Here is a 28,000-nt window from a genome sequence, read left to right as displayed (position 1 = left end):
ACATTAAACCTGAAACAAATATGTGATTTCAGGTTTAGGGTGAGGAGATACAAATATGTGATGTCTATTAATTTTTTTAAAATATATAAAATAAATAAATAAATAAATAAGAAAATTAATTAAAAAATAAATAGAAAAACAGCACAACAGTCTTTTGAGGTAAGACAAGGGCCAAACACACAACACAAATAAACAGTAAAGACTATCCAAATTAAAAAATAAGTTAGGGACCAAACGTATAAATTACCCAAACTACAGGGACCATTCGTGTAATTTACTTTTACCTTTTCGGTGTGTTGATATCTGGGTGACTATCTTTTTTTTTGTGCACGTAATGAACTTCTTGGAAATGTTCACATATGACAATTATGACCGGATGTAACCTGCTACAGGCGGTCACAATAATCATATGTGAACACTTTTAAAAAAATTAGTTACCTAATATGTATTAAAAAAAAATCCCTCAAAAAAACTAAAAAAACTTCTATTTCTAAATATACTCATATCCAAATTATAATTTTGATTTGGAGATTACATCAAATGACTTCAAAATTCAAACCCACCCTCTTACTTAGTTACTTTGACTTTGCTACCCTAAAAACCTTCAAGGTCGATTATCTTATTCTTATCTCGTATGAACACAGATTGACGATACAAAATTCTTCGTCCTTTTCCATGAAAATTTGCGAACATTTTAGATTTAGTTTACAAGCAAAGTTCTCAACATAATTCGAAAGTGTTGATGTTAACTGTTTAGTGCTAATTCGTGTATCGTCTTCTTTGGTTTATGATTAGATTACAGACTTCATTGTACAATAATTTCCGTTCTGAATCGATCGCATTCCGAAGATTATCTTATTTTAGGTGAAGAAGAAGTTTTATCTGTACATTTTGTTGATTTAAACTGATTGTGCGTATTGTAATTGATTCATTCTTTGTGTGTGTGTGTGTGTGTGAATGGATTCGAATTGAAGGGCTAGGAGTTCGAAGAAGGATTCGCGAAAAATGGCACCTCCAATCCTATCTTTAGCTTTACCATCGGAAACGGGTCGGGTTCTCAGCATTCAGTCTCACACTGTTCAGGTTCGTTCTACTTTTCGTCTCCTCCCTCCCCTTTGATTGCGAATATGTTTGAATTTTCGGAAATTGGCATTAGATTACAGCTTTTCAGTGTCCGATCAAAATCAGGAAATTAGTTGATTTTGATTACAACTGTAGCTTTGTGTACAACACTTTGCATGTTCATCATCTTAAGCCAACATGCCATGTTTTCACAAAGTAGCATAATTGCCTAGAAAGTATGAAATCATAATTATCCTGCAATATGTTTTTCTTAGCTCTGAGTTGAATATGAACAAGCAATTACTTCAATAAAGCAATTCTCAATCATCCTTTGATCATATATTTGATTTTTTGTGATCTAGGGTTATGTTGGCAATAAATCTGCTGTCTTTCCACTCCAATTACTAGGTTATGATGTTGATCCGATTATGTCAGTGCAATTCTCAAATCATACAGGCAAGTTTAGGGTTCTTTTATTTACTTCATTAAACACCCCAACATTCAGGGTCATATTCGTCAATTTCAATCTATCCATGACTAAACAACAACAGATTTTTACAGGATACCCAACTTTCAAAGGACAAGTTCTAAATGGAAAACAACTTTGGGAGTTAATAGAAGGCCTAGAAGCCAATAATCTACTACACTACACACATCTATTGACTGGTATTTTCTATGTTAATCATTTTTCCAATACAAAAAAAAAAAAAAAAAACATTTTCTTTAACAACTTAAAAGAAATTTTGATTCAATATTTGAATAATTTTATTGATGCATTTACAATTACAGGTTACATTGGTTCAGTTTCTTTTCTGGAAAATGTATTAGAAGTAGTTAAAAAGCTTCGATCCATTAATCCTAATCTTACATATGGTAAGTTTTCATTTTTTAGCATTTTTTTTGTGAAGTATATAAATATAATGTCTGTAGTTTTTTTTTTTTTTTTTTTTTTTTTTTTTTTCTTTTATCAGTTTGTGATCCAGTGATGGGTGATGAAGGAAAGTTGTATGTCCCTCAAGAATTGGTGTCAGTATATCGCGAAAAGGTAACATATATATATATATATATATATATATATATATATATATATATATATTGTAATAAGTTTGATTATTTATATATACAATGACTCTTTTTGTAATTCATGTTTAGGTTGTCCCTATTGCTTCAATGTTGACTCCCAATCAGTTTGAAGCTGAACAGTTGACTGGATTCAAGTACTTTTAATTTCAACACACAAAATCTCAAAATTTTATTAATTTGTTGGACATGTAAATTGACATATTTAACCTTCTGCAGAATTGCATCTGAGCAAGATGGGAGGAAAGCATGCAGGCATCTTCATGCTGCTGGCCCATCAAAGGTTCTCTCTCTCTCTCTCTCTGCTATTTATATTATTATTATTTTTGAATTATTTATTTTCTTTAGAATCTAATTTTTATTTTTATTTTTTCTCAGGTTGTGATAACTAGCATATCCATAGATGGCAATCTTCTTCTAATTGGAAGTCATCAGAAACAAAAGGTACACATTCAAATTCAATCAATCTTTATAAGTTATAGCAACTGATTTTTTTTTTTTTTTTTTTTTTTTTTTTTTTTTTTTTTTTTTTTGTTAATTTTCTTGTGCTTACAACTTTCTTTTTATTTCTTAATATTTAAATTCTAAATATTATAGGATCAATCTCCTCTCCAATTCAAGATTGTTATCCCTAAAATCCCTGCATATTTCACAGTATATATTTTCTTCCCTCTCTCTCTCTCTCTCTCTCTCTATATATATATATATATATATATATATATATATATATATATATATATATATATATTTTTATATATGTCTATCTGTCTATTTATCTATCTATCTGTGTGTCTATCTGGTTACAGGGAACAGGAGACTTGATGACTGCATTATTACTTGGATGGAGCAATGTAATTACTAATTAATGCATTTATTTTTTATGACAATTAATTCATTATTCATCAATTTTTTTTTATTTTTATTTATTTATTTATTTATTTTTTAAATGTTGGTTTCTTAAAGACCTTTTTTTTTTAATTTCTTCAGAAATATCCTGAAAACCTAGACAAAGCAGCAGAACTTGCTGTATCAAGCTTACAAGTATGTCATGTGCTTATTGTGGTTTATTTAATATGTCTATAGTATATATATTTTGGAAAAAATTCGAATTGATTTTTTTTTTTTTAATATATTTATGTTGTTTAAGCATGTGTTATTTGGTGTGTGAAATATTTACAGGCTGTTTTGAGTCGAACATTAGAGGATTATGAGAAGGCAGGGTATGATCCACAGTCAAGCAGCTTGGAGATTAGATTGATTCAAAGTCAAGATGATATTCGAAACCCACAAATTAAATATATTTCTCAGTTATATGATTAAATGCATATATGTACAATTATTAATTTTCAAATGTTTTATGTTTAATCAAACTAGAATTTTTAGATAATTTGTGATTTAAGTACAAAGTATTGTGTCGAATCTTAGAGTAATGTTATGCCTCACTCCAACTTAGATATATCATTACTTAATTAAATGGAGAATTGCTGTGAGATTTTATAAATATATAGATAATGATTTGGTTGCTCTCTCACCAAAACAAATTTTGCGTACTTTGTAGAATATATTAAGACATGGTCAAGTTTAGAGTAAAGAGCACACAATCTTATAAAAATGTTGTTTTTCGAATAGTACAACAATAATGTCGAATGGGAAGCACCTTCGATCAATTGTTTCCCACTTGTGACTATAGGACAAGTTTGGCCAAACCAACAATCAAATGATATGTATGGTTGGTCGTTACGTCATATTTCGATAAATAAGACTGTGGGGAGTGGTTACAGCCAAACTATCAGAGAAGTGCTACTAACTCAGTGCCAGTTTCACCGATTCATTAGACATTGGAAATGGTTACCAATCCACAATATTCTTTTTTTATGATTAAATTAAATAAAAAACCATAATTTAAAACATAATAAAATATTTTACATTAATTAAAATCACATTACATTAATTAAAAAACATAGAAAATTAAACCTAAAAAAATAGAAAATTAAAGCTAAATTACTAAATAAACATAGAAACCTAAATCTAAATTACTAAAAAACACAAAAAACATAGAAAATTAACCTGAATTACTAAAAAAAACATAAAAACCATAGAATCTAGTTGCGGTATTTTTCGAGAACTTGTTGAATTTTTAGAAATGTGCTTAAATTTTCCGGGTTAAGATTCGGTTGCGGCACCGTGTTTAAAATTTGAAGATCAGTGAATGTCATTTTCACCGACGAGCTTCTTCCGTTGATTCAAATTTTTTTTTCTAAAAAACTTAGAGTTTTGTCTTTTTTTGTCCGTTAGTACGTCCTCTTTGGTGAAGATAGCTGACAGTGGTTTTCACATTCAACGACAGACAAGGAGGGGCCTCAGATGATGACGATGGAGATGAAGAGTCTTCTAAAACTTCTATCTCCGACAAGAAGGGAGGCGACTGTGACTGTCTAGATCTATAACACAAGTTACAATCTGATGTTTAGACGGCGTTGGTGAAGGTGGTTTGTCTAGGGATGGTGAATGTGGTTTGTTTAGGGATGTTCGTGGTGGTTCTTAAAACAATTGGTGAACTATCAATTTTTTTTGGACCAAATCACATAATTTTGTCAAACCATTTCTGCAATTTGTCTTTTAAGATAACTTATAATTTAAATGTGTTATAAAAATTAAATTTTATTTAATATTTTTTGTTAAGAAATAAAAGGTCAAAATTAAAATCGGACTCGTGATTCGGGAAGCTTGTAGTACAGTAGTAGAAGAAGACATACATCCTCGCAGACATGGGCTAGTCACTTCAAAATAAGCCTTTTGTTTTATCGGCGCCTCCAATTCTTCCGACTTCCCACCCTCGAAGCCTCCCTGCTTCGCTCCAGCACCGTTCGATCGTTCCTCATCTCCGATCAGAATCGCCGCCCTCTTCTTCGATCGCAGGACCTCCTCTCCGGTCGCAGGCGAAGAATAGCTTCTCCGATTTCCACTGAAAACGAACAGGTTTGCACCGCCCGTTTCGAATTATTTTATTTTTTTCAATTCTAACATGAAATTATTGCTTAATCTTGCTGGAAAAACTCTCTAATGTACTGAAATTTGTTGTTTAATTTTGCTGAAATTGCTTCTTGTTGCTTAAATTTGTTGTAGGATGTTGGAAATCCGAAAATATTGTTGAAAATAGATTTTCTTGCTTAAAATTCTTGTTAAATGTTGCTGAAAATCAATATTCTTGATGTATTTTGCTGGAAATTCCATAACATTGCTGAAAATCAAGCTTTTTCTTGATGAAAATATGAAAATAGTGCTGGAAATTCCATAATGTTGCTAAAAATACTCCATATTGCTGAAAATAGTCATTATATGTTGATTTTTTTTTGCTGAAATTTAAAAAACAAACAGATTTCTTGTTGAAGACTACAACAGGCATCTGACTTCAGAAAAACATACATCACCGAACACTCTACATCGATTAAAAGCAAATTCATCAAAAACCCTCAGCAAATCAGAAAACAGAATCTGTCAAAAACCCTAGAATTAATAATGGATGCAGATACAGCTTTAGAGTTGGTGAAGAAAGGCGCCTCTCTTCTTTTCCTCGATGTTCCTCAATACACTCTTCTTGGCATTGATACTCAGGTACTACACTACCCTTAGTTACAACTCTTCTATTTTTTCTCCATTTCTTTCCATAATCAAGAATTTGGGGTATTTTATTTAGTATCTTGTGATTTTGTATTTAATATCTGGTGTTAACTGTATATGATTATATAATACAGATGTTTTCTGTTGGACCTAATTTCAAAGGTATCAAGATGATTCCTCCAGGTCCTCACTTTATATACTACAGTTCTTCAAATAGGTTAGCTACTTTTCATCATCCAAATTCCCCATTTTTTTATATTCATATCATTTTGTAACGCTTTAGAGTCTTTAGATATATAATTTCATATGATTGTTCTTGAATTATGAATTGTTTTTCTTGCAGAGGTGGAAGTGAATTTTCACCAATGATAGGTTTCTTTATCGATTTGAATCCATCTCAGGTCAGAATTTTCTCACTAATTCTTTCATTTTGATCAATTATAAACACCATTTGTACCCTTTTTTCCAACAGGAATTTGATTAATCTAATCAAAATTCTCTTTTTTTACTTCATATGACAGGTAATTGTTCGTAAGTGGGATCCACAAGAGGAACGATTAGTTAAAATATCAGAAGAAGAGGTATAAATTATGAACCTTTTCTTATTACTTTGACTCTAAATAATCACAATATTATAAATTTATAACCTATTTAGTGATTTAGTCTTTGAATATCAATTTTTTTCTTTATTGAAGGAAGAAAGATACTCTCAAGGTGTAAAAAATATGGAGTTTGACAAATACCTCGGGCCTTATACACTAAATCAATTTGGAGAATGGAAAATGTTATCAAACTACGTTACAAAAACTACCATTGAAAGAATTGGTAATTACAATTTTATATGATTTGTTGAAAAAAATTATCTTCTTTTAATCTTCATTCAACATGCAGAACCCATTGGAGCAGAGATCACAATAATTCATGAACCCGACATTTTTGTAAACAATCCAAAAACTTCAATGGAGGAAGCTTTATCTGAGCAATTAAAGAACACTAAAATTCAAAAATCTGATGACAAAGTTGTAAAAAGAGGTTGTTATTACACGAAAATCCCACGTTTAATTAAACAAAAGGGAATCCTCGGGCAAGATCTTACTTCCTTGAATCTTGACAAGGTACTACGCGTTGCAAAATTACCATTTTACCCCTTGGAAAAACATAAACGAGACGTTTTTCTTATACCATGTAGACAAGTCTTTTGGAAAGCATTTTGATTAAAGAATATGGAGGAATGGAAGATTTGCTTCTTGGAGAGATGCAATTTGCTTTTGTTGCATTTTTGGTAAGATTTTTTTAGTGCAATTCTTTAAAAAAAAAAGGAAAATGATTTTAAAAAAATATCTGAAATCAAATATGTTTATTTGGCAGATGGGACAATCACTTGAAGCATTTCTTCAATGGAAAAATTTTGTTAACCTTTTATTTGGTTGCACTGAAGCTGTAAGTTTTCTCAAATATTTTATTAAACATTAACACTTTATCCATACAAAATGTTTTTAACTTTTCTTTAATATTTTTTTCAGCCTCTTCATACACGGAGTAATTTATTTACTAAGGTAATTAATTGTATATGATTTTTATTTATAATTTGTTAATGTTGACAATAAAGTTTGTGATTTGTTTTTTTTTTTTTTTTATAGTTTATCAAGGTTCTCTATTATCAACTCAAGTATGCATTTCAAAAAGAAAATAATGTTGCTACAAAAGGGTCTATCACATTGTTAGATGATTCCTTTTTATCTTCTGATAGTTTTCTTCAACATCTGTGTAAGGTAATCCAATCTTTTTTTTTTTTTTTTTTTTTTTTTTTTTTTTAGTGTTTAATTAGTTTGTTAATAATTAAATTTTTACAGGAGTTCTTTTTGCTTGTGCTTGAAGCTCCCTTTGTTGATGGAGACCTTTTGTCTTGGGTGAGTATAATTCTCACTCATTTTACTAAAGCTTTATAAATTTTCTTCTATATTAATTTCAAGTTTTAACTTTTGTTGTAATTATAAAATTGTGTAATGTATTTATGTAGACAAGAAAACTTAAAGAGTTACTAGAGTCATCTCTTGGATGGGTATTTGAGCATGACACGAGAGATGGCATCTTTTATGAAGAAGATGACGAGGTTAGTCTGTGTACTGTTTACTGTGTACTGTATACTGTGTAACAAATTTGTTTTTGCAGTTTGCTCCGGTGGTGGTGATGTTGGAGGAGTGAAGATATGATGGATTTTTGGCGACTTATTAGGCATTAGGAAACAACATCAAGATTTTTCTTTTTTGGGTTATAACAAGAAATTTTTGTGCAATGTCTATTTATAGTAGGGATTTCAGATGAATTTTGTGTATAAAAGTTAATGTCATAGGGAAATGTTTGATTGTGGGTTGTGAATTTTGTGGAATGTGGCTAATTTCATGGAGTAGATAAAATGTTAAAAAAAGGCTAGTTTATACTTTATAGAAATGTAACAACTTTTTTATTATATGATCTTGTTAGTTTATTTGTTGTATAAAGAGGGTTAGTGTTACATAACTAAAGCAAGCCTAGTTAGTTATAGAATTCTAATTAGGCTTTATACTATAAAAAACTTGGTTATGTTTGTGAAAAACAAAATCGAAATTTTAAGTTTAAGTAGAAAGATGTATGTTATTTATTTATTAAAGATCGTAAACTTATTTACATACAATTGGGAATAATCTATTCCTCCCACCAAATATTAAATTATACTCTTACCAATGCTACAGGCTGTTTTATTTATTTATTTCGAAGTATTTATAATTTATTTGAAAATACTTGTTTGTTGTTGGAAACCACTTTTTTAACCATACGATTTATGGATTGTAGCCTTATTTTTATACCAGTTTTACCCTTATTTTGATATTCTATATATTTTACATTATGAGAGACCTGTGTATTATACGGATTTATTAAAACAAAAGTTAAATATACATGTATAAATATTAAACAACTTTTAAACTAAAATTTAGAAATAATTACAAATGAACTGACGAATAAGTAAGTAATTCAATATATAATAATAATAAAAACTAATGATATATTTTAAATAAATGGGTCGAATCGAAAATTTGGAAATTTGTGCAAAAATAATAAAAACTAATGAGTTCTTAAAATAATAATGAAAACTAATGATATATTTTAAATAAATGGGCTGAATCACAAATTTCCCCTTGTACATTGAATAAATGGGTTGAAGATATTATTAAAATATGTCATCTTCTACCCTAATAAATGAAAATGACTTTGACATATGTCATTCTCTCATAAAATTAGCCACATGTCATTTTGTCATAATTTGAGATATATTTATTTTCAACTTGTCATTACTTTAATTTTCATTTTCAATATATCATTAATTTAGTTTCCATAAATTAAACCTACCATAATGACTATTAATTTCAAATTTTAAATTTTAAATTTTAAATTTCAAATTCAATTTCAAATAAATTTACAGTTCAAACCTTTGTGTTTATCATTTTGTTATAATTAACCCGTTTAGTACACACTAAACACATAATTTTAATTAATTTATTTTTTGCATGTTTTTTTTTCTTATAATTTTCATTTATTTCAATTTCAAATTCAAATAAAATTTCTATTTAATCGTTCGTACTTAACATTTTGTTTTAATCAACCCGTATAATATACGGGTCTCACAACTAGTTAGTAATAAAAGACAAATGAGTTCTTTTTTTTCAATTTACCAATTTACCCTCGTGCAAATTCTGAAAGTAACATGCTAATTCAATAACTCCTTATGACTTAAAATGAAAGTACACCTAATGGGCTAAAAATTAATATTATTGCCACGTATAACTTAAAATTAAAGCACAACACACACTTAAAATGACCATATTGCCCCGTGAACGGATTTACCATCAATGCATGTTTGATCATTTGAATCCAAAAAACAGATTTAAGAAAAAAAAATCAACCGAAATTGGAATATGGTCAATGTTGTTATAAAGTACAGATTTTCCCCTTAAAAAAAAACAAAATCAAGCAATGTAGTTTGCTTTGTCTGTTTCTATGAGTACATGTAAAAAAAAAATGAGACAGATCTAACAACATTCCCCGTTTCTTAATTACTTTCCAACAAAATTAAGAAATAACTAGATCTCTAAAATCAAATCACAAATGAGTCTTAATTATTGGACTGAGATTTCAAAGATTAAGGATATGGGTTCCTTTTTCGTCTCATGTAGCAAATCCATAAGCCAAAAGTATTTAAGGTTTGAAAAAAAAATTATAGGAGTACTCGTAAAGAAATCTCATGTTTTTCTGTGATTTCGTGTAGCAAAAAATAACAGGATTTGAAAGTTTTCTTTTTAATGAATTGCAACCCATATTTATGAAATGGTAGCCCATTAAGCCCGTAACTACCCATATTCGATGTTATTATTATTATTTTATATATTTTCATAAAAATGCCCATTAGGCCTATATGCGATATTTGTGGTTATATTATATAGTTGTCTCTTAATTTTTTTTGGCTCCAAGAATTTATTGAATTTGGCTACATTTGTCTTTTTTCAGATAACAGTAGCAAACACCCTTTAGAAATTTAGACTTTAATTGCATTTGACATTTGAATACACCGAGTGGGTTTGGTTTTCACCATTGTTTGCAAGAACAGAAATGGCGCGACGCTTCTCTCAACTACCCTCTCTCTTCAAAACCACCAAAACTTATTTTCATACTCCAAAATCATATCTCAGATTACCCAATAAACAATCGACCTCCCTTTTCTTCATCGACTCAAGAACCCGAGTAAACGATTCACCTTTCCCGTTTGCACAAGGTCAGCATCCTTCATCCTCATCTTAAAATTTCGTTTCTTTTTCGTCTATGACTTTGAATACCATATGTTCATAAATCCCATTAAATTCTTTTCGTTATATGTTACGTTACCTGGTAGTGTTCTCTTATGCACCCCAACTGTTTGTGAAAATGCCTGACTGAGTGACTGGTTTGAGGACTCAAATCATTTCTCTATTAAAATTCAACATATCTTTTACAGCATCTCGATCATATGCTAGAGGGAAACAACCTCATTACAATCTCTTTAGCAATGGGAAGCCCGGCGACAAGAAATTTCGAGAAGCATGGGGAAAGGAAATCGACGAAGACGATTGTCTCTGGACAGGAAGCGAAGAAGACGAAAGTGACACAGAAACCCAAAAAGCCCATCTCAATGAAGAAATCAAAAAAGTCAAACAACAAGCAACAGATCATTCAAATCTCATCGATGGCGACGACAGTGACGAATTAAGAAGCGTATGGTCTGGAAGCGACGAAGAGAAAACCCTCTGGACAGGTAGTGAAGACGACGACGATGACGACATCCCGACAGACCCTTACCCTAACGAATCCAGCGATGCGTATTTAGACAAACTATTCGAATTTGATGAAAAACCAAAGTATCGGACAATTTCCGAGCTTTTAAAATCCGAAAAACAAGAACAGGAAGAATTATCTCCAGGAAAGCAAGCGAGAAAACTTGCGGTTGAAAATGCTTTGAAGAAACTGAAGAAAGGAGCCGATGGGCGTTATGTTAATGTGTGGGAAGTGATGAGTGATTTGGATATTTTGATTGGTGCTTTTGAGAATATTGTTTCTGGACCTGAATATGAAGAGTTGAGAAAAGGTGGACCTAAGAAATTGAATATGGAGTTTTTTAAAGATATACAGAAGAGAATGAGGGATCCGAATTATAAATTTTCGCCCGAGTTGAAGCTGAAACCGAAGAGTAAAGTGGTTCCAAGAAAGAAATGGCAGAAGGCACAGTCTAGAAGAAGGAAAGCACAGAAGCGTTGACACTCTTTTACAACTCAAAATGGAAGTATACATGTTACAAAGGTTTCGTAATCAGAATGTGTTGGTTTAATAATAATTTCTTCAAAGATTTAAGAATGATTAACTACTTCTTGGACGATTGCAATTCACATGAAATATTAATTCCTGACACATCATTACATGAGTTTCCTCCTAACTTATTTTTTTTTAACTCACAAGGTTCATACTGTTTGTTTTTGTTACGCGTTTGGTCCCTGTCTAACATAAAAAGACTATTATTTAAATAGGGAAAAATAATGAGGTGGATAAGGTAAGGTGAAGGGGATGAGTTTGGGGGTGTGTTTATTTAAATAAATTAAAAAATTAAAGGCAAAATAGTCTTTTTAGGTAAGATAGGGACCAAACGTGTAACAAAAACAAACAATAAGGACCTTTCGAGTTAAAAAAATAAGTTAGGGACCAAACTTGCAAATTACCTTAAACCATAGGGACCATTCGTGTAATTTACTTAGGAGACTATTTAGGAGAACTCTGTCATTAAGAATGGGATTCACCCGCTCACGAGGTAGTTATTTCGGACTATATGTTGTGCATCATTGGCTGCAACTCCCCTGTGGTATGCTTCTTTACCTTGTGGCAATATTATGTCCGGTTTGAAAAATAGTCATATGGCCAAAATTATATGACCAGTTTGGAAAATAGGCATATGACGTTCTATGACAATATATTGCTTTCCATGGCATTTTGAAAATTTGTAAGTTCGAACAAGTTGCGCGTTTGAAATCATTAAAACGATACCACTACATAGGCCAAAAGAATATTTTTGTTCGAAAACTTTTGTCCGGTTCAAAATTGCAAACAACTTGTTACAGAAAAGCATGTTCGAAAATGATAATGAAGTTTGAAAATTTAGAAAAAAAAGCATTTTAAGTACTACCTTTTTTTCTTTAGAAACTAGAATTCAAAAATTACAATTTTCCAACTCCATGATTATCTTGGTGAATTCATAATAAATTGTTTAATTTTTTATGTATAGTTTGGAAAGTGTTTTTTTTTTTGGAAAACCCATATTGTATTGTTAAGATTGAGATATTGTGTATGACTGTTTTTAATTTTATAAGATTGTGATCATAAAATGAAACTTATCAAACCGGAATCAAAAGACACCACCAAATAGATACAATAATAAGTTCAAAATGAAAATATACTCATCTATTTGACTATTTGTTCCAACTTATGTAAACTTGGACATAACAATAAGCTAAATTAATACATTAAACCTAAACCTCTAATATAATAGATGTTGATATCATTTTTTATAATTATTTTCATATGCTTTTTTACTAAATGCAATTAAAGAAAAACATGATGCATATAAAAATTTATCTTTACCAACAATTATAAAACTAAAGAGTAAATGCAATAATTTTTCATATCATATTACACGTGAGATTATGGAAGAAATTGAGGTTCCTGAACGTAAATCTATAATGGAATATAGGAATAGAAAAGATTGGACAAAATGGAAAGACACCATAATTAAAGAGCTTAATTCTGTTACTCAACGAAAAGTTTTTGGATCTAAAGTCCATACACCAAATGAGGAAATATCAATGGGACACAAATGAGTATTTATGTGAAAAAAGAAACGAAAAAAATGAATTTGTGAAGTATAAAGCAAGACTAGTTGTACACGGTTTTACCCAAAGGCCCAAAATTAATTATGGAGAACGTACTCTCGTGTGGTTGATGCAATTACATTCTGTTATCTAATAAGTTTACACATGCAAAAATAGAGATGCATCTAATGAGTGTAGTTACCGCCTATTTATATGGTTCACTCGAGAATGATATTTATATAAAAATCTCATAAGGATTTAAGGTGCCGGAAGCACAAACTTCTAATTCTCGAGAAGTATACTCGGTAAAATTAAATAAATCTTTGTATGGATTGAAATAATCTGGTCATATATGGTTCAATTGTTTAAGTACATTCATAAAAAGTGAGGCATCAACATCCAGAAAATTCAGTCAAGTAACAACTTGACCCATTTGTTCACTAAAACACTCCCTACATCCAATTTTGAAAAGATAGTACGAAACATTGGTATGTGGCGCTTCAAGGAAATTAAGTGATGTGTTGATTAAGGGGAGTTAAAAACACATTGTACTCTTTTCCTAGCTAAGTTTTCCCCACTATGTTTTATTAGCAAGGTATTTAATGAAGCAATTATTTCAAATGTCTATTATTATTCATGTATATCTTTCTTTAATAAGGGTTTCTCCCATGGGGTTTTACCGATTAAGTGTAACATCCCAAAAATTTCATCAATTTAAAACTTTTCAAAACAACCCATTATTAACAAAAGCGTTTACAAAAGCATTGTCTCCAAAACATGATTTAAAATCAGAGTCTCTCAAGATCCAATCTGTTGTAAAACCAATGATGTGTACGGTCACGCCTTCACTTTGCCACAAATCATCTGAAGAACCTGAAACCATAAACAAAATTGTAAGCATAAAACTTAGTGAGTTCCCCCAAAGTACCAACACTCAACATATAACATATACAAATAACAGCATGTAATTGGGTCCACATCTAAGAGACTGGATTACCCCTGAGCCCACAGTATGAGTCTGGCTTGCCTAACGACCCATAAATTATATATGGCCTGCTTTTGAGCCCACAACATAAGTTCGACTTACCGCTGGGGACCAGAGCTTATGTCTGGCTTGCTCCAACCTAATCAGTCATCAGACTGGAATATTAATGTTCAGCCCTCAATACGAGTCTGGTATACCAACTGGGTCCTCAGCTCGTATCTAAGAGACTGGATTACCCCTGAGCCCACAGTATGAGTCTGGCTTGCCTAATGACCCGTAGCTTATATATGGCCTGCTCTTGAGCCCACAACATAAGTCTGACTTACCCCGGGGACCACAGCTTATGTCTGGCTTGCTCCAACCTAATCAGTCATCGGATTGGAATATTAATGTTCAGCCCTCAGTACGAGTCTGGTATACCAACTGGGTCCTCAGCTCGTATCTGGAATGCTACTAAGCCCTCAGTATGAGTCTGGCATGCCCTACCCAGCCCTCAGCTCATATCTGGATTGATCCAATACCCTCAAGCCCTTAGTACGAGTCTAGCATACCAAACATGTCCTCAACTCATATCTGGAATGCTCATGAGCCCTCAGTATGAGTCTGGCGTGCCCTACCTGGCCCATAACTCATATCTGGAATGCTTCAGGGTTTGTTGGTTATAGCACGAAGTAGTACAACCTCAACCCAACACGATATACCGACAGCTAACAACATATACATGTAATCATGCATATAGAATCACAGGTAGTCCTACTGATCTCCAGACTAGTATATCAAGACTAGCATGCATATCTATTCCATAATCAACATATCAACAATATCAGGTTATCCAACCAGTGGGTCGACCTTGGTGCCTTCAACCTAAAAGCAGAGAGAGGAAAAATCACCTCGCACTACTGAATCATATAGATGTTTCTTGGCTGTTGGCTGATAGATCTCTGAACCGTCAATATCAAAACAACACCCCATTAACAGCTGATCCCACGAATAATCTCTAACTGCAGATCCGCTAACATCCACACGCTATCAAATACCACAAATGAAAACCCATGAACATCTAGCCCCGGACTCACAATATGAGTCCATATTAGGGTAAAAAACCTTTTTACCCTTCTCAAGCATGGCCCAAAGCCAAGGCCCAAACTAGATGATCAAAGGCCTAAAATTCCAAAATAAACATCTAAGGCCCAAATATGGCCTAATTTTCCAAATTGGGCCTAATTCCTTTCATGGGCCTTTTCCCAAGAAGGCCCAACAAGTCACAACAACCCAACAATGACAATCCATATGGCCCAACATGGCCCAACAGCTAAGCCCAAACCGAAGCCCAACACGCAAAAGGCCAAGTCCGCTGAGTACACGGGGCATACTCAGCATATACGCTCCGCGTACAGCATGGGAGGCTTGTACGGGCAACATACATACTTGTACGCCCAACGTACTCACCAACCCAAAGCCAACTTTCCAGTGAAGCAATTAAACCATTAAGACTTGAATCCAAACTCAGATCTGACTTCCCCAAGGTGGCTTATCACTTAAACTTGCCAACTTTATGTGCATACATGGCTAAATGGGAGTCTAGAGCTCAAAAGAGCTTAATACTTGACTTAATACATGCATGGAACCAAAACCACCATAAAGTTTTCACCTTTATGCCTAAGGAACCCATGATATAACCAAATCTACAATTACAAGCTTCACAAACGACTTAAACTCCCAATCATCAACCAAAAGCGGTCAAAATGACCAAAAATGCAACAAGAAGAAGATCCATGAAATGAAAAGGCGAGGTTTGAACTTTATACCTCCCAAGCTACCAAAAGGGAATGCAAATGTTGGATCTCAAAGCTTTCCTTCAAACAATAAGTCTTCAAGTTCCTCCTTCTTCTTCTAGATCCACAAACCCTCCAAAAATCTCACAAGAGCTTCAAGATCACCAAATATAGGCTAGGGGTCGAGTTAGGGTTTTTAGAGCATGGAGGCTGACTTAGAAATGACCAAAAGGGGATATCATAAAGCTTATATACGACATAGCACAAAATAGTAGGGTTTTATAATTGACCCTCATACTCCTAGTGTACGGGGCCTCGCACCCCCACACCACCCTTCACATTACGCTCATCGTATACATCTTTATGCCAAGCGTACCGACCTACACAATCATACGCCCCGTGTACTGACCTACGCAGTCGTACACCCCGCATACTCCCTTGGTACGCCTCGCGTACTAGGGTTCCCTCCAAAACCCTAAATACTCTGAAGGCCATAACTTCCTCGATCTAAGTCCGTTTCCGACGAACTTTATATCCACATAAAGGTGATGAGAAGCCATACACTTCTAGTAACTCATCATAGCCTTGAAGTTTCCCCGAACCAAACCTATAATTCATAAAGGAACGAGATAACGAATTATAATTATGCCCTTGGGCTTCGAAACACCATCGAACACTCGGATCACTTAGACTTCAATAGCCTCAACCAAAAAGGGCCAAATCCTTTCTTTCCCCAAGCTCCCAAGCCTTATGATAATTGATGATCAGGCCCTAACCCCGAATAATAAAGTCGGGTGTTACATTAAGGTTTTAAGGAGGTATGATATAATCGTCATTCAAGGGGGAGTGTTATGAATTATTATTTAGTCAATGACTAATGGATTTCCCATATTCATCCATCACTCCTCATAACTAATAAGCATTATAACATACGTTATTATGAGTTTTATGAGTGTAGTTACACACTAGCATAACGAGCATTCATAACATACCTCACCTTTCATCTTCTTTTTTAATTATAAGCCGTGAGTAATATGTATTGTCAAGGTTGGTTGTTTTACCACATGTGATAAAATAAAGTTCTTTACAATCTCATTTCCTACATTTTTCTTTAATTTAGCTTCATATTTTATAACAATTTAGTATTTACCACATGAAAATCATGTTTTTAAGGTTACTCCAACTACCTATCAATATATAAGCAACTATTACTTTTATTTATTTTTTTAGATGTTGCCTCTTATATGTAAATACATTTCTTTTATACCATAATCAAATGAACACATTATTATTTCGGCGAAATTCCATTAAAACCCACCGTATTTTTTTGTTTTTGACATGAGACATTATTATTGACGGTTTTATTACATATGGTTTTATATTAACTTATTTAAAATGAAATTTTTTGGTCTTGAATTTTTGGATGTTACACTTTTAGTTTTTATCTTGGTTATAGTACGCTACATGTGGTTATGACTGTTAGATCGGTATCAGTACAAACAATATGTTGTTATGCTCTTATGATCCGTTAGGATTGGTATGTTAGTGACCTAGTTAGGTCGGTGCTCTGGTTAGGAGAGATTGCTATGATCGATGATCTATGAGATAGTTATATGTGATATCTATATATGCCAGTATATGTTAGTTATGTACATATGGTTATTTGCTTGATGTTTGGGTTGAAGCGGTCCTGCTTTGTGCTGAAGGCCAACATACCCTACGAGCGGACCGGATAGACTATAGGCCTGCACGGCGGTCCAGTCATACCGAAGGCTTGAGATAGATCCAGATAGACTGTAGGCCCTACAGGGCGGTCCAGTCAGGCCGAAGGCCCAGTATGCATGTTGCTGATTATCTGTTATTGATATGGTATTATTGGTGTGGTATTGGTATTTTGGGGGTAGCTCACTAAGCCCTCGGTCTTACAGTTTCAGTTTAATGTTTCAAGTACATCAGGAGATCGTGGAAAGGAAAAGGCGTGACCGTATCGCTCCTCATCCTTATGGTTTTGTTGCTGGGACACTCTGATGAATAATATTTTGAAAACACTTTGTAAAACACTATTTGGTTTTATGGTTGAAAAAGTTTTAAACTTGGTTCAAAATTTGTGTATGTTAGACTATTGTTGCATATATTGTAAACCGGAAGACAGAAACCCCTAAATCTGTAGAGACTATATATGGATGGATATGCAACTCTGGTGTTAGCAAGCAATCAAAATAAGTTTTGGTTTGATTTGTATATGCTACTTTTTAGGAATGGTTGGTGTACCATTGTTGTTATATATATATATATATATATATATATATATATATATATATATATATATATATATATATATATATATAGGGAAATGATCAAATGAGAACACCTAAAAGGTTGAGAACGCGAGAACAAGTATATTCTTTTGATTCATTTGTGATTCCATGTATTCATTTGTGGAGAAATGACAAATTTTTACGCACAATCAACATGAATATGCTCTTTCTCTTCAATTGAAATTAAAGGTGTAAGAATTTATCATTTTGTCCACAAATGAATACATGGAATCGCAAATGAATATACTTTGTTCTCACGTTCTCAACATTTTTGGTGTTCTCATTTGATCCTACTCCTATATATATATATATATATATATATATATATATATATATATATATATATATATATATATATATATATATAAAAGATAAGATAAGATGTGGAAAGTTGATGTGTTTTTAATTATGTGTTTGTAGGGGTGATGAGACGAGAAGTAGAAGATGCTGTGGAGTTTATGCATCACATACAATCACGATTGCCCGTAGAAGAAGCAGCCTGCACGTGCGTGTTATCCAAGTCATGGCTACACGCTTGGTCAACCATCCCTACCCTCAGGTTGTATGTTCTCAACGAACGAAAAGGAAAGACAAAGAGCATGAAGTTAGTGGACGTGGAAAACACTTTGATAAGGTATCTCCATGAGAATATACCAATCCAAAGGTTTGAGCTTCTTATCGACATTGAGAACCAGGAGTCTTGGGTGAGAACCTAACTACGCTAATAGTGTTAGCTTCGCGAGGGACCCATTCCGTTTGCATGACGACTAGCCATCAACCCGTGATTAACTGTGTATCCCTACGAGAACTACACCCGGATGGGGTATGCATAAGTGAAGAGACAGTCAATCTCATATTGTCGTCTTGTAGCTTGCTTGTGAAGATAGAACTTCCAAATATATACTCTAATTCTTTCGAGGGGTTCCAGACGATCAAGGTTATTAACCTTCCTTTTCTTTACGCATTGAGTATAGGTTTAGATGGTTGGCAATCTACTTCCTTAGAAATTCGTGATGTCCCAAATCTTGGTGTGTTTATCTACCAACTATTTCATTCAGCATGATTGTGGGACCCGCACCCTCTTCCATTCAACTCAAATGCTCATTCGATATCATTAGGAAGCAGTGTAACACACTTAATGTTAGGTGGTGTGATATTGGACATTGTAACGAGTTTAGAATAGAAAATCACGTGGTTCACTAATTTTTCTATTCAAAATTTTCTATATAAATTCAAAGATTTTTATAGATAATGGTGGTCCTAAATTTTTTTTAAGGTAGGTCCCTAAAGAATTTCTATAGAAATTTTAGATAAATTAAAAAAATTAGGTAGGTCCTAGGACCCACCTTCATTATACCTAGCCTCGCCACTCGCGGACAACGCGGGTCTAGAGATGATCAAATCAGGATTTCCCTTTCTCAAGTGTTTGAAGCTTGATCTTACGTGTTAGATGTTGGGAAGCTTCCATTTCACATGTGCTTCGATCAAGAGATTGTCCTTGTAGTCGTGCCCAAAAAGCCTTATCTATGTACAAGTGCATGCTCCAAAATTACTTTTTTTCGGCTTCGATTGCGACACGCTGCCTAGTCTCTTGTTTCCGGACTCATCTCTCTTGCATATCGACCTTTCACTCGATCTCGACCTTCCTGTTGATGTTGATTTTTTTTCTCAAGATGAGGGAAGCACTCGCTTTATTACAAAAGTGTGATCTTCATATAACAACTGGGAACAATTCTAAGCTGACATTCGACATTGACATCAAGGATCTAAGAACAAGGCTCATCTTTCCTCCTGTTACGAACGTACAAAAATTCGAGTTTCAAACTATTGAGGATGAATGCCTGTCGGACCGATCCCCTTTTTTGATGCATTCTTTGAGATTTGCCATCCCAAACACATATATGCAAAGGGAGACATGATGGATGAATACAGTAATCACTTTTTCAGCCTGATGCTAAGCGAGATGACGACAGGAACCACATTTTGGTCTCATCATCTGAAAGATGTTCAAATAAGACGCCACAAAAAATGGGAAACCCTAACAGATTGTCCGAGAAGCTTTCTACACGGGAACATGCACTTCAAACTATACTGGTGTTAACGAACGTCTCTGGTTGGGTTATTTGTTTTACTATTTCCTGTTTTAATCTTTGTAATATCCTTATATGTTCTAGACACATTTAAACATATACTTATATTTGATGCGCCAAGCATTGCATAAAAATACACCACCACTCGATTATTCTAACTTAATCACATAGAATCCTATTATTCTTAACTAAACATTTTACATCTATTGATATAACCCTTGCAAAAATGTGTTACAAACATATTTAAAAATATATATGATACTTTTTATATAGCATTATATTTAACTTATATTAGATTGTGATAATATATCGAGTAACTAAAGTGTACTACCATTTTGGATAGTTTGTGTATGGGGATAAAGCCATAAAAAGTCTAATGTTTGGTCCAAAATGTCGGTTTTACCCTCTGATAGTATTTTGGTTCGTTTGCACAACAAAACTTGCAATTTTTTCCGGTTATGCTCTTTTTATAGGTAGAGCCGGCTACGAAGTTTGTGCTAACTGTGTTGTGCTAGCCTTTATTATAATATATTGTTTAATTTTTTTTATATTTTGTTTGTTTATATTTTTTGATGTTGTTTTGAATAATATTTTTTAGTTTTTTGACGTTTTGTTTCAATATAGTTTTTTAACATTTTGTTTTTTTTTTATATTTTTTACTATCATTTTTTATAAAAAAAAATATAAAAAAGTTTGTTAAATGTGAATATTGTTAACATAAGTTAGGTATAAAATTATTTTTTAATATTATTAATAGATAAGTTAACCGAAATTCGAAAATGGGTTTCAAGCTATAAAATGGCTAATTCAAACCATATAACTCGAAAACAAATAAAATAAAAAAATAAAAAAGATGAATTCGAAAACATGTGTTTGAGTTATAGGAATTCTGATTAGCATTTTCCATTTGAAACAAAATATAAAAAAATTTCTAAAACTAAAAAAATTGAACTCAAAGCCATTGACATTTGATTTGACTTTTGATTTGCCTATACAATAACCATATTAAAATAAATAATTTTATCCGTAATATGTGTTAATCATATTCACGTTTAACAAGCTTTTTTATATTCTTTATACAAAAAATCTTTATAAAAAGCTTTAAAATAATATAAAAACAAAAAATCAATAAAACATTAAAAAATATATTTGAAAAAATTATTCGAAAAACGTAGACAAAAATGTAAATTAAAAAATATAAAAAACATTAAAAAAATATATTTGAATAAAATTTTAAAAAATATCATAAAAATATAAATAAATAAAATAAAATGTAAGCGGCAAAATATTAAAAAATTAAACAATTATATATATATATATATATATATATATATATATATATATATATATATGAGAAAAATGAATATACATTTAAATGTATTTAAGCTTAGGTACCAAAAACCCACCATAATATGTCGTTCTCTTTTTTACATTCATTATAATGTTTTTAAACTTCAACCCCTAAGTTGATTTACTGTCAAGATTTTCGAAATTTCATTATTATCTTCCTCTTACATCACATATTTTTGCCGAACACCTACTAGGTTATATATATTATAGTTGAAAATGAAAATTATGTAAGAAAAAGATAAATGTGAAATTTATAAAAATCTTGAAAGTAAATCAAGTTATAAGTCGCTTATAAGAACATTGGACGATTACAATGTATATATGATACAAAACGACGTACTATGATAAGTTTGGATACCTATGTTTATATACCCTTAAGGATATAAAATGTTTCCAACAACTATTCTGTAGATCTAAGAACCAATCAAAATTAAGCAAAAATAAAATCATTAATAAATCATAAAATGGTATAATAGTAATCTATGCATTTGCTTATATGGAAATTTCTAAGATATTTGACTATTTCTCCTTAAATCGTGTCGTTCCACATCTTAAAAACCCTACTCCACCAACCAATCACGTATGCAATGATTCTCTTGCTTCCCAATGTTTTCTCTTCTCTTTGCTGCCCTCCACCATATTACGACTACCTTCCACCACCAACACCACCAAACATCAAATACTTCAATTGATTATCGGCAAATCCTCTGAAATAGACATATTTGAAAATTCGTTGTTTCCTTCTGCACTCATCAACTTTCCAATTGATGAGCCAACCTTACCATCAACGACAGAAACCACTGATTGATGCCTTCCTCTAGTCCCATCTTTAACGCCTCATTCACTTGTCAACATCCTACTTCTTGTTGAATCACCAATCTCCTCCACCTACTCCTTCCCCTTCGTCGCCATCAATCACAGCAGTAGTAGTATCTTGTACGTTTTTTCCTACTTTTTTTTTTACTAAAATTGTGTTTTTTATCCTTTTCCCATGATTTTGTGAATCTTTCTCCTGCTTGCGATGCAATTTCTGGTGTTGTGAAGGTGTTTGGTGTTTAATACAACTTGTTGAAGGTGTTTGACATTTTATTTCAAGGTAAAACTAGGACAATTGGATAATGCACATAAGGTGTTTGATAGAATGCATAAGAGATGTTTCAAGCCAAATTCTTAGTAATTGACTAATTCCATATTTAAAACATAGTTTCTAGTAATTTTACAATAACATGCTTGAGAATGATTTGACCAGTTGTGCCTGTGGTAAGGATGGTTAGCTAAATTTTACTATTTTTTCTATTGTACAAAAATTTCAAGATTGTTAAATTGCAAATTATTGTTTCATCATCTAGAAATACGATTGCAAGCTGCCAGTAACATGCTTTTAATTTTTTATAGTGACAATTAAATTTATAACTAGTAAAATGTATTTTGTGTATTCTGTTAGAATGTATTCTATGTATTCTGCCAGAATATATTCTATGTATTCTGTCATATTCTATGTATTCTACTAGAATATATATCAAGATTTTGAAGAATCTATGCATTATTAAAGTTGTAATTCTTAGTAGGATACCCTTAGTGTTTATTTTTTTTTAGTTTTCCTCTCTTGCAATGTATAAAAAAACACAATTGGTGTTGTTTTTAGAAGAAATTAGTGTATTGGAATGTGAAAGTTGAGTATGAGGTGTGAATGGGTTTGTCTGTATTCTATCAGAATTTATTTATATAAATCCATTATGTCAGAATGTCTTTAAGAATGTTTGTTAACAACAAATATATTTCCTTACCTGGTAATAATAACGAGTAGTGCATGTTATTCTATCATAATTCCTTCAAGAATGAATCAAATATTGATCATACAAGAGAAAGACTTGGAGTGGAGTTCAAAAACAAGTATATTTGTGAAAAATTACATTCTTACGATAATACATCACATTTTTGTAAGAATATTTGTGAAAAACAAGATCAAGTGCATTTGTTCAATAATTGTATATTTAAAATAGATAACTAAAAGTAAAATGAATTACCGGGATCAAACTCGACATCATTCACCCTACAATTTTTAATTGCAAGATCGTAACCAAATCTATCAACTTTTTTCTTGTACTTTGGCAAATCAATTGTTACAACTTGCCTTTGCATCTCAAAATTGTCACAAAGTAATGTATCAAAAAAATCAAGAACCGCATTCATTATATCGGGATCATATTGGAGCTGTGGATCCTTATAATGATAATACGGATTCAAAAGATAAGACGTTAAATGTAAACTTGAATCTAGACGACCTTTCATCTTTTTGTTTATGATATCTATAATAGGCTTGTAAGCTTTCTCGTTACCGCCCAATGATATGATAATTTCTTCTTTAGCAGCTTTAATCTCCCCGTAAACAAAACCCATTGAGGGCTTCCAATCCGCATCAACCATTCGAAGGACTTTCACCAAAGGGGAGAACACCTTTAAACATTGTGCCACACCAGACCAAAATTGGACACTTGACACCGTTTTATATGAGGTAATCCCTTTAGGCGTACTAGAAAATTTACATTCCTCCCATTCGGTGCTAGAGAACATGTCTTAGTTGCTCCTTTTTTTCGGCCAAACTTTGTAATGTTAGAAAGACAGAAACAAATCTCGTGACTCCCGGTCGGATAATTTCTCTTTTGTTTGTGTAACTTCTCATCATCGCCGAGGTTTTGTAGTGAGCATAAATGAAGATGGTTAGCTTCTTTGCTTGATCTAGAATTTTCTTAAACCTTGGGAGTGCACCAATACCTTAAAGAAATAAACACGATTAAATAACAAATTATAGTATAAAATTAAACATATTAAAACAAAATAAAGTAATAAAGTAATAAATACAATAAATAAACAAAATAATGTAAGTACCTTCAAGCATAAGGTTAATGGTATGTGTCGCACGTGATGTCCAAAAAATAGATGGTCTTCTCTTTTAGCAACTTTGCCGCCCCCATGTTATTCGTGGCATTATCGGTCACAACTTGAACAACATGCTCATGACCAACTTGTTGAATGCAAGACTCCACATATTCATATATTTTTTGGCTTGTATGTGCTTCGTTGGATCATTTTTTTGAAGATAAAAAAAATAGTACCCATCTTTGAATTAACACGTAAATTCATACTGCTCCTTCTCTTTCGATCAGACCAAGCATCCGTCATAATCGAGAATCCATCCTCTTTCCATTCTTGTTCGTTTTTTTTCAACAAGTTTTTTGTTATTTCAACCTCATGCTTTAGAAGCGTGTCACTCAAAGCATATCTAGTAGGAAGTGGAAGCCCGATTCCAAATTGGCCAACAACCTCCAACATCATTTTGAAGCTATCCCTTTCAAAGGCATGAAAAGGATTTGCGCTTTCATATGCCCACTTACTAATGTATTTATGGACCGTGAGTATTTTTTCTTTCCGGACAATATTGTTAAAATCAACATTTTTTCCCTTTCTCGCATTCAAATCTTCTTCGGGGTTTATTTTGTTTGCGTAGCCATCCATGGGGCCTATAACATTTGGTGCCTTCAACCCCAAAGAAGATTCAACTCCATCCACGCTATCATGAAATTCTTGTCTTACCTCAAATCTTAAGGCTTCATCTTGCGAATGTTTAGCTTTCTTTTTTAACTTCCCTTCATTAATAGAATTTCAACATTTCAATTGATCATATTTTGTAGAATTTGGACATGAAGATACATTCTCCTTCACATGAGCAATATGTTGTTTCATTCTAGTAATCCCTCCGCCAAACACTTTTCCACATAATTTACATTTCAATCTATCCAAGTTGCTTTTATCCGGGATAAAACCATATTCCCAACCAACATCATCCGAATTCCGTTTATGTGTATCAGTGGTGGTTGATCCCACAGACGGTGTAGTCGAAGCATTCGAAGTCATTGATTGTTAACTGTTAAATCATCACATTAACACATTAAAAAAATTAACACCTTAAAAAATATATTATAAATGCTTCACAAAATGATTATCAATCAACCAAACAACTTATAGATTCATGTTAATACCATAATGCTAAAGCGCAAAAAGAAATACTTAACAGATTCATGTTTAACAGATTTCAAGTTTTCAACAAATGCACAACATATTCATATTTAAGTATTTAACAGATTTCAGAAAAAATACTTGACAGATTTCTGTTTAACAGATTTCAACTCAACATATGCATAACATATTTATATTTAACAGATTTCAAAAAAGAAAAACTACTTGACATATTTCATGTTAAACAGCTACAACAGATGTTCAATTAACCGGATACCAAATTTCCTAACAAATTTCATGTTAATCAGCTTTCACAAATGATCAATTTCTTAACAAATGTCACAGAAGAACAGTTAACGGATGTATAAGAAGAATTGTTAACAGATGTTCAGTTTTCCTAATCTCAAATCGATTTCACCTTTTGCTTCCTAATCTTCATAAATCAAACTCACATAAATCATGCATGATGTATACCATTGAGACTTAACCCATGGTCAATTGATAAATTTAGACTTGATAATTGCTTTCTGTGAACAGAAGAAGCTGTCACAGAGAGGTACAAAACTAAAAACTAACCTTTGCTGGAAAATTCAATTAATGTCGATGAGAGGAGCTGATGTCGGAAGAAGAGTTGATTTTGGAACCAAGATACTTCGTGAACTGGAATCGTGGGCCGAGAAACTTCATGACGGGAGGAGATGAAGTCGTGAACTGAAGCTTGGAAGGGGACTGCGCCGTCATGGCTTGAAGGAGATGATGAACCCGAGGCTGGAGCTAAAGTCGACGACGTGAGATGGAGACGGTGAGAGTTAAAGTCGAAGTGAACGGAAGAAGAAGATGCTCCTATTTCACTTTTTTGTTCTCGTTCGTGGTTTGTGTCCAGAGAGGCAGAGAGAATGTCGTTTTTTTACTGCATCTAATGAGAAAACGGATTTAACCCTAGAAGCATTTGTCACATTTTGACAATTTTGCCCTTGTAATTTTTTTGAATTACATTGACTTCGTTGACCACCTAGACCCGTCTTTGATCGACTTTGACCACGTCCGATTATATAATCCGATTAGCTATAAACGTCGACGGTAGAGGACCGTCAAGCGCCTAGGCGCCGATCAACACTGAATTTTTATGACATTCTATTAGAATATATGTGATTATATTAAAATTTATAAGGTTGTTATTTTGTAAGAATATATATTAATTTGTATTTAAGTTCGGATGTCTATGAATGGATATAAGAATGTTATTATTATTCAACTAGGGTTTAAAAAAATGATTTTTTAGTAATATTATAATAGAATACCATTATGACAGAATCATAGAACATCATTCTAATTAACAAAATAACATCCCGATAGAATAAAATCGGTATATTCACTTCTCCGATATATATATATATATATATATATATATATATATTAATTTGCAATCCCATTCGGTCTATTTCAACCGGATACCGGTTCTGTTTCACCCCAACTAATACCACATAATATCATAACTGGAATAATAGAGTCATCAAGCAAACACAAGCATAACCGACAGTTGTCACAAAGTCAACCATCATACTACAACACAAACTAGTGGGCCGACATTGGTGCCTTCGACCTATGGATACAATGAAGGAATCTCACCTGAAACTAATAGTTGAACCCACACACGCTAGTTCTCGAAGGAATTAACAAATACGATCCACTTGATAACATGTCGTATGAGTAACACTACATACGTGAGCTAGGTGAGCGTGTCACTCTCAAATGCCTACAACGCATCAATAACCCCTAGTTAGTTCATTCCTTAAGTATTACTTAATAATACTCAATATTACACTTTATTATTACTTTTTAAATCATTATGAAAACTGGCACACGGACCGATTTACCCCTCTCAAACCTAACCCCATGAAAGGTTGATAGTAGTTATTAATAACATTCACTTAGCTTTCCATATATGTAAAACACATGCTTTAATTATTTTCTATCAAATTCTAATGATTTAACAAATGAAGTATAAAAATTGCCCCATTCTCTGGACCAATCAGCAAAAATGGTCATCAACACCCTATAAGGGATAGGAATCATTCCACTGAAAACATATAGAACAAACTAGAGCCTTTCACATAAACTCAGCCCTTAGATTCATGCAATTTAGATTTTTCTAGATTTATTTATTCATTTTACAATATGACTAATGAAAACAACATTTTTCTGTACCAGCCTTAGATTCATGCAATTTAGATTTTTCTAGATTTATTTATTCATTTTACAATATGACTAATGAAAACAA

At 32.4% G+C, this 28,000-nt stretch overlaps 3 protein-coding genes and 1 long non-coding RNA gene across 5 annotated transcripts; 3 read left to right on the top strand and 1 right to left on the bottom strand.

The window, feature by feature from the left end:
* Window positions 1–594: 594 nt before the first annotated feature.
* Window positions 595–3,529, top strand: LOC145097436 (pyridoxal kinase-like). The gene is made up of 13 exons (XM_079034997.1): window positions 595–864; window positions 975–1,083; window positions 1,425–1,518; window positions 1,624–1,728; window positions 1,852–1,935; window positions 2,034–2,107; window positions 2,215–2,279; window positions 2,362–2,425; window positions 2,521–2,586; window positions 2,740–2,796; window positions 2,949–2,993; window positions 3,130–3,183; window positions 3,322–3,529. Exons 1-13 carry the CDS (start codon window positions 788–790, stop codon window positions 3,460–3,462), a joined length of 1,035 nt encoding a protein of 344 aa, XP_078891123.1. The 5' UTR covers window positions 595–787; the 3' UTR covers window positions 3,463–3,529.
* Window positions 3,530–4,879: 1,350 nt separating this feature from the next.
* On the top strand, window positions 4,880–8,233 carry LOC145097435 (AAR2 protein family). Of its 2 annotated transcripts, XM_079034996.1 has the most exons (14): window positions 4,881–5,121; window positions 5,521–5,757; window positions 5,898–5,980; window positions 6,107–6,164; window positions 6,285–6,344; window positions 6,459–6,588; window positions 6,655–6,878; window positions 6,953–7,045; window positions 7,132–7,203; window positions 7,287–7,319; window positions 7,404–7,535; window positions 7,617–7,673; window positions 7,784–7,876; window positions 7,936–8,233. In XM_079034996.1, the coding sequence occupies exons 2-14, from the start codon at window positions 5,662–5,664 to the stop codon at window positions 7,966–7,968; spliced, it is 1,164 nt and encodes a 387-aa protein (XP_078891122.1). In that variant the 5' UTR covers window positions 4,881–5,121; window positions 5,521–5,661; the 3' UTR covers window positions 7,969–8,233. The 2 variants fall into 2 exon arrangements, with proteins under 2 accessions (XP_078891121.1, XP_078891122.1); XM_079034995.1 differs by having other exon boundaries at window positions 4,880–5,121; window positions 7,784–8,233.
* Window positions 8,234–10,267: 2,034 nt separating this feature from the next.
* Window positions 10,268–11,746, top strand: LOC145097434 (glutamyl-tRNA (Gln) amidotransferase subunit C). The gene is made up of 2 exons (XM_079034994.1): window positions 10,268–10,570; window positions 10,790–11,746. The coding sequence occupies exons 1-2, from the start codon at window positions 10,408–10,410 to the stop codon at window positions 11,584–11,586; spliced, it is 960 nt and encodes a 319-aa protein (XP_078891120.1). The 5' UTR covers window positions 10,268–10,407; the 3' UTR covers window positions 11,587–11,746.
* An 11,930-nt stretch (window positions 11,747–23,676) lies between these two features.
* Window positions 23,677–26,909, bottom strand: LOC145097432 (uncharacterized). The gene is made up of 3 exons (XR_013704364.1): window positions 26,296–26,909; window positions 24,592–25,627; window positions 23,677–24,477 (listed from the first exon to the last, which is right to left on the bottom strand). It is a non-coding gene; the product is annotated as an uncharacterized LOC145097432 (long non-coding RNA).
* Window positions 26,910–28,000: the final 1,091 nt, after the last annotated feature.

Source organism: Lactuca serriola, chromosome 4 (assembly GCF_051521515.1).
Source record: "Lactuca serriola cultivar US96UC23 chromosome 4, Lser_US96UC23_V15, whole genome shotgun sequence".
In the NCBI taxonomy this organism is placed as follows: domain Eukaryota; kingdom Viridiplantae; phylum Streptophyta; class Magnoliopsida; order Asterales; family Asteraceae; genus Lactuca; species Lactuca serriola.
The sequence above is the reverse complement of the archived record's forward strand: the minus strand, read 5'-3'. Positions and strand labels throughout refer to the sequence as shown.

Excerpts from the sequence above, each read along its gene's own strand:
- LOC145097435 (XM_079034995.1), top strand. The coding sequence starts at position 5,662 with ATGGATGCAGATACAGCTTTAGAGTTGGTGAAGAAAGGCGCCTCTCTT. Across the intron at positions 6,589-6,654 it reads AACTACCATTGAAAGAATTG|AACCCATTGGAGCAGAGATC; the intron begins GTAATTACAATT and ends TTCAACATGCAG. Across the intron at positions 7,204-7,286 it reads TATTTGGTTGCACTGAAGCT|CCTCTTCATACACGGAGTAA; the intron begins GTAAGTTTTCTC and ends TATTTTTTTCAG.
- LOC145097436 (XM_079034997.1), top strand. The coding sequence starts at position 788 with ATGATTAGATTACAGACTTCATTGTACAATAATTTCCGTTCTGAATCG. Across the intron at positions 1,729-1,851 it reads CTACACACATCTATTGACTG|GTTACATTGGTTCAGTTTCT; the intron begins GTATTTTCTATG and ends TTACAATTACAG. Across the intron at positions 2,426-2,520 it reads ATGCTGCTGGCCCATCAAAG|GTTGTGATAACTAGCATATC; the intron begins GTTCTCTCTCTC and ends ATTTTTTCTCAG.
- LOC145097434 (XM_079034994.1), top strand. The coding sequence starts at position 10,408 with ATGGCGCGACGCTTCTCTCAACTACCCTCTCTCTTCAAAACCACCAAA. Across the intron at positions 10,571-10,789 it reads ACCTTTCCCGTTTGCACAAG|CATCTCGATCATATGCTAGA; the intron begins GTCAGCATCCTT and ends TATCTTTTACAG.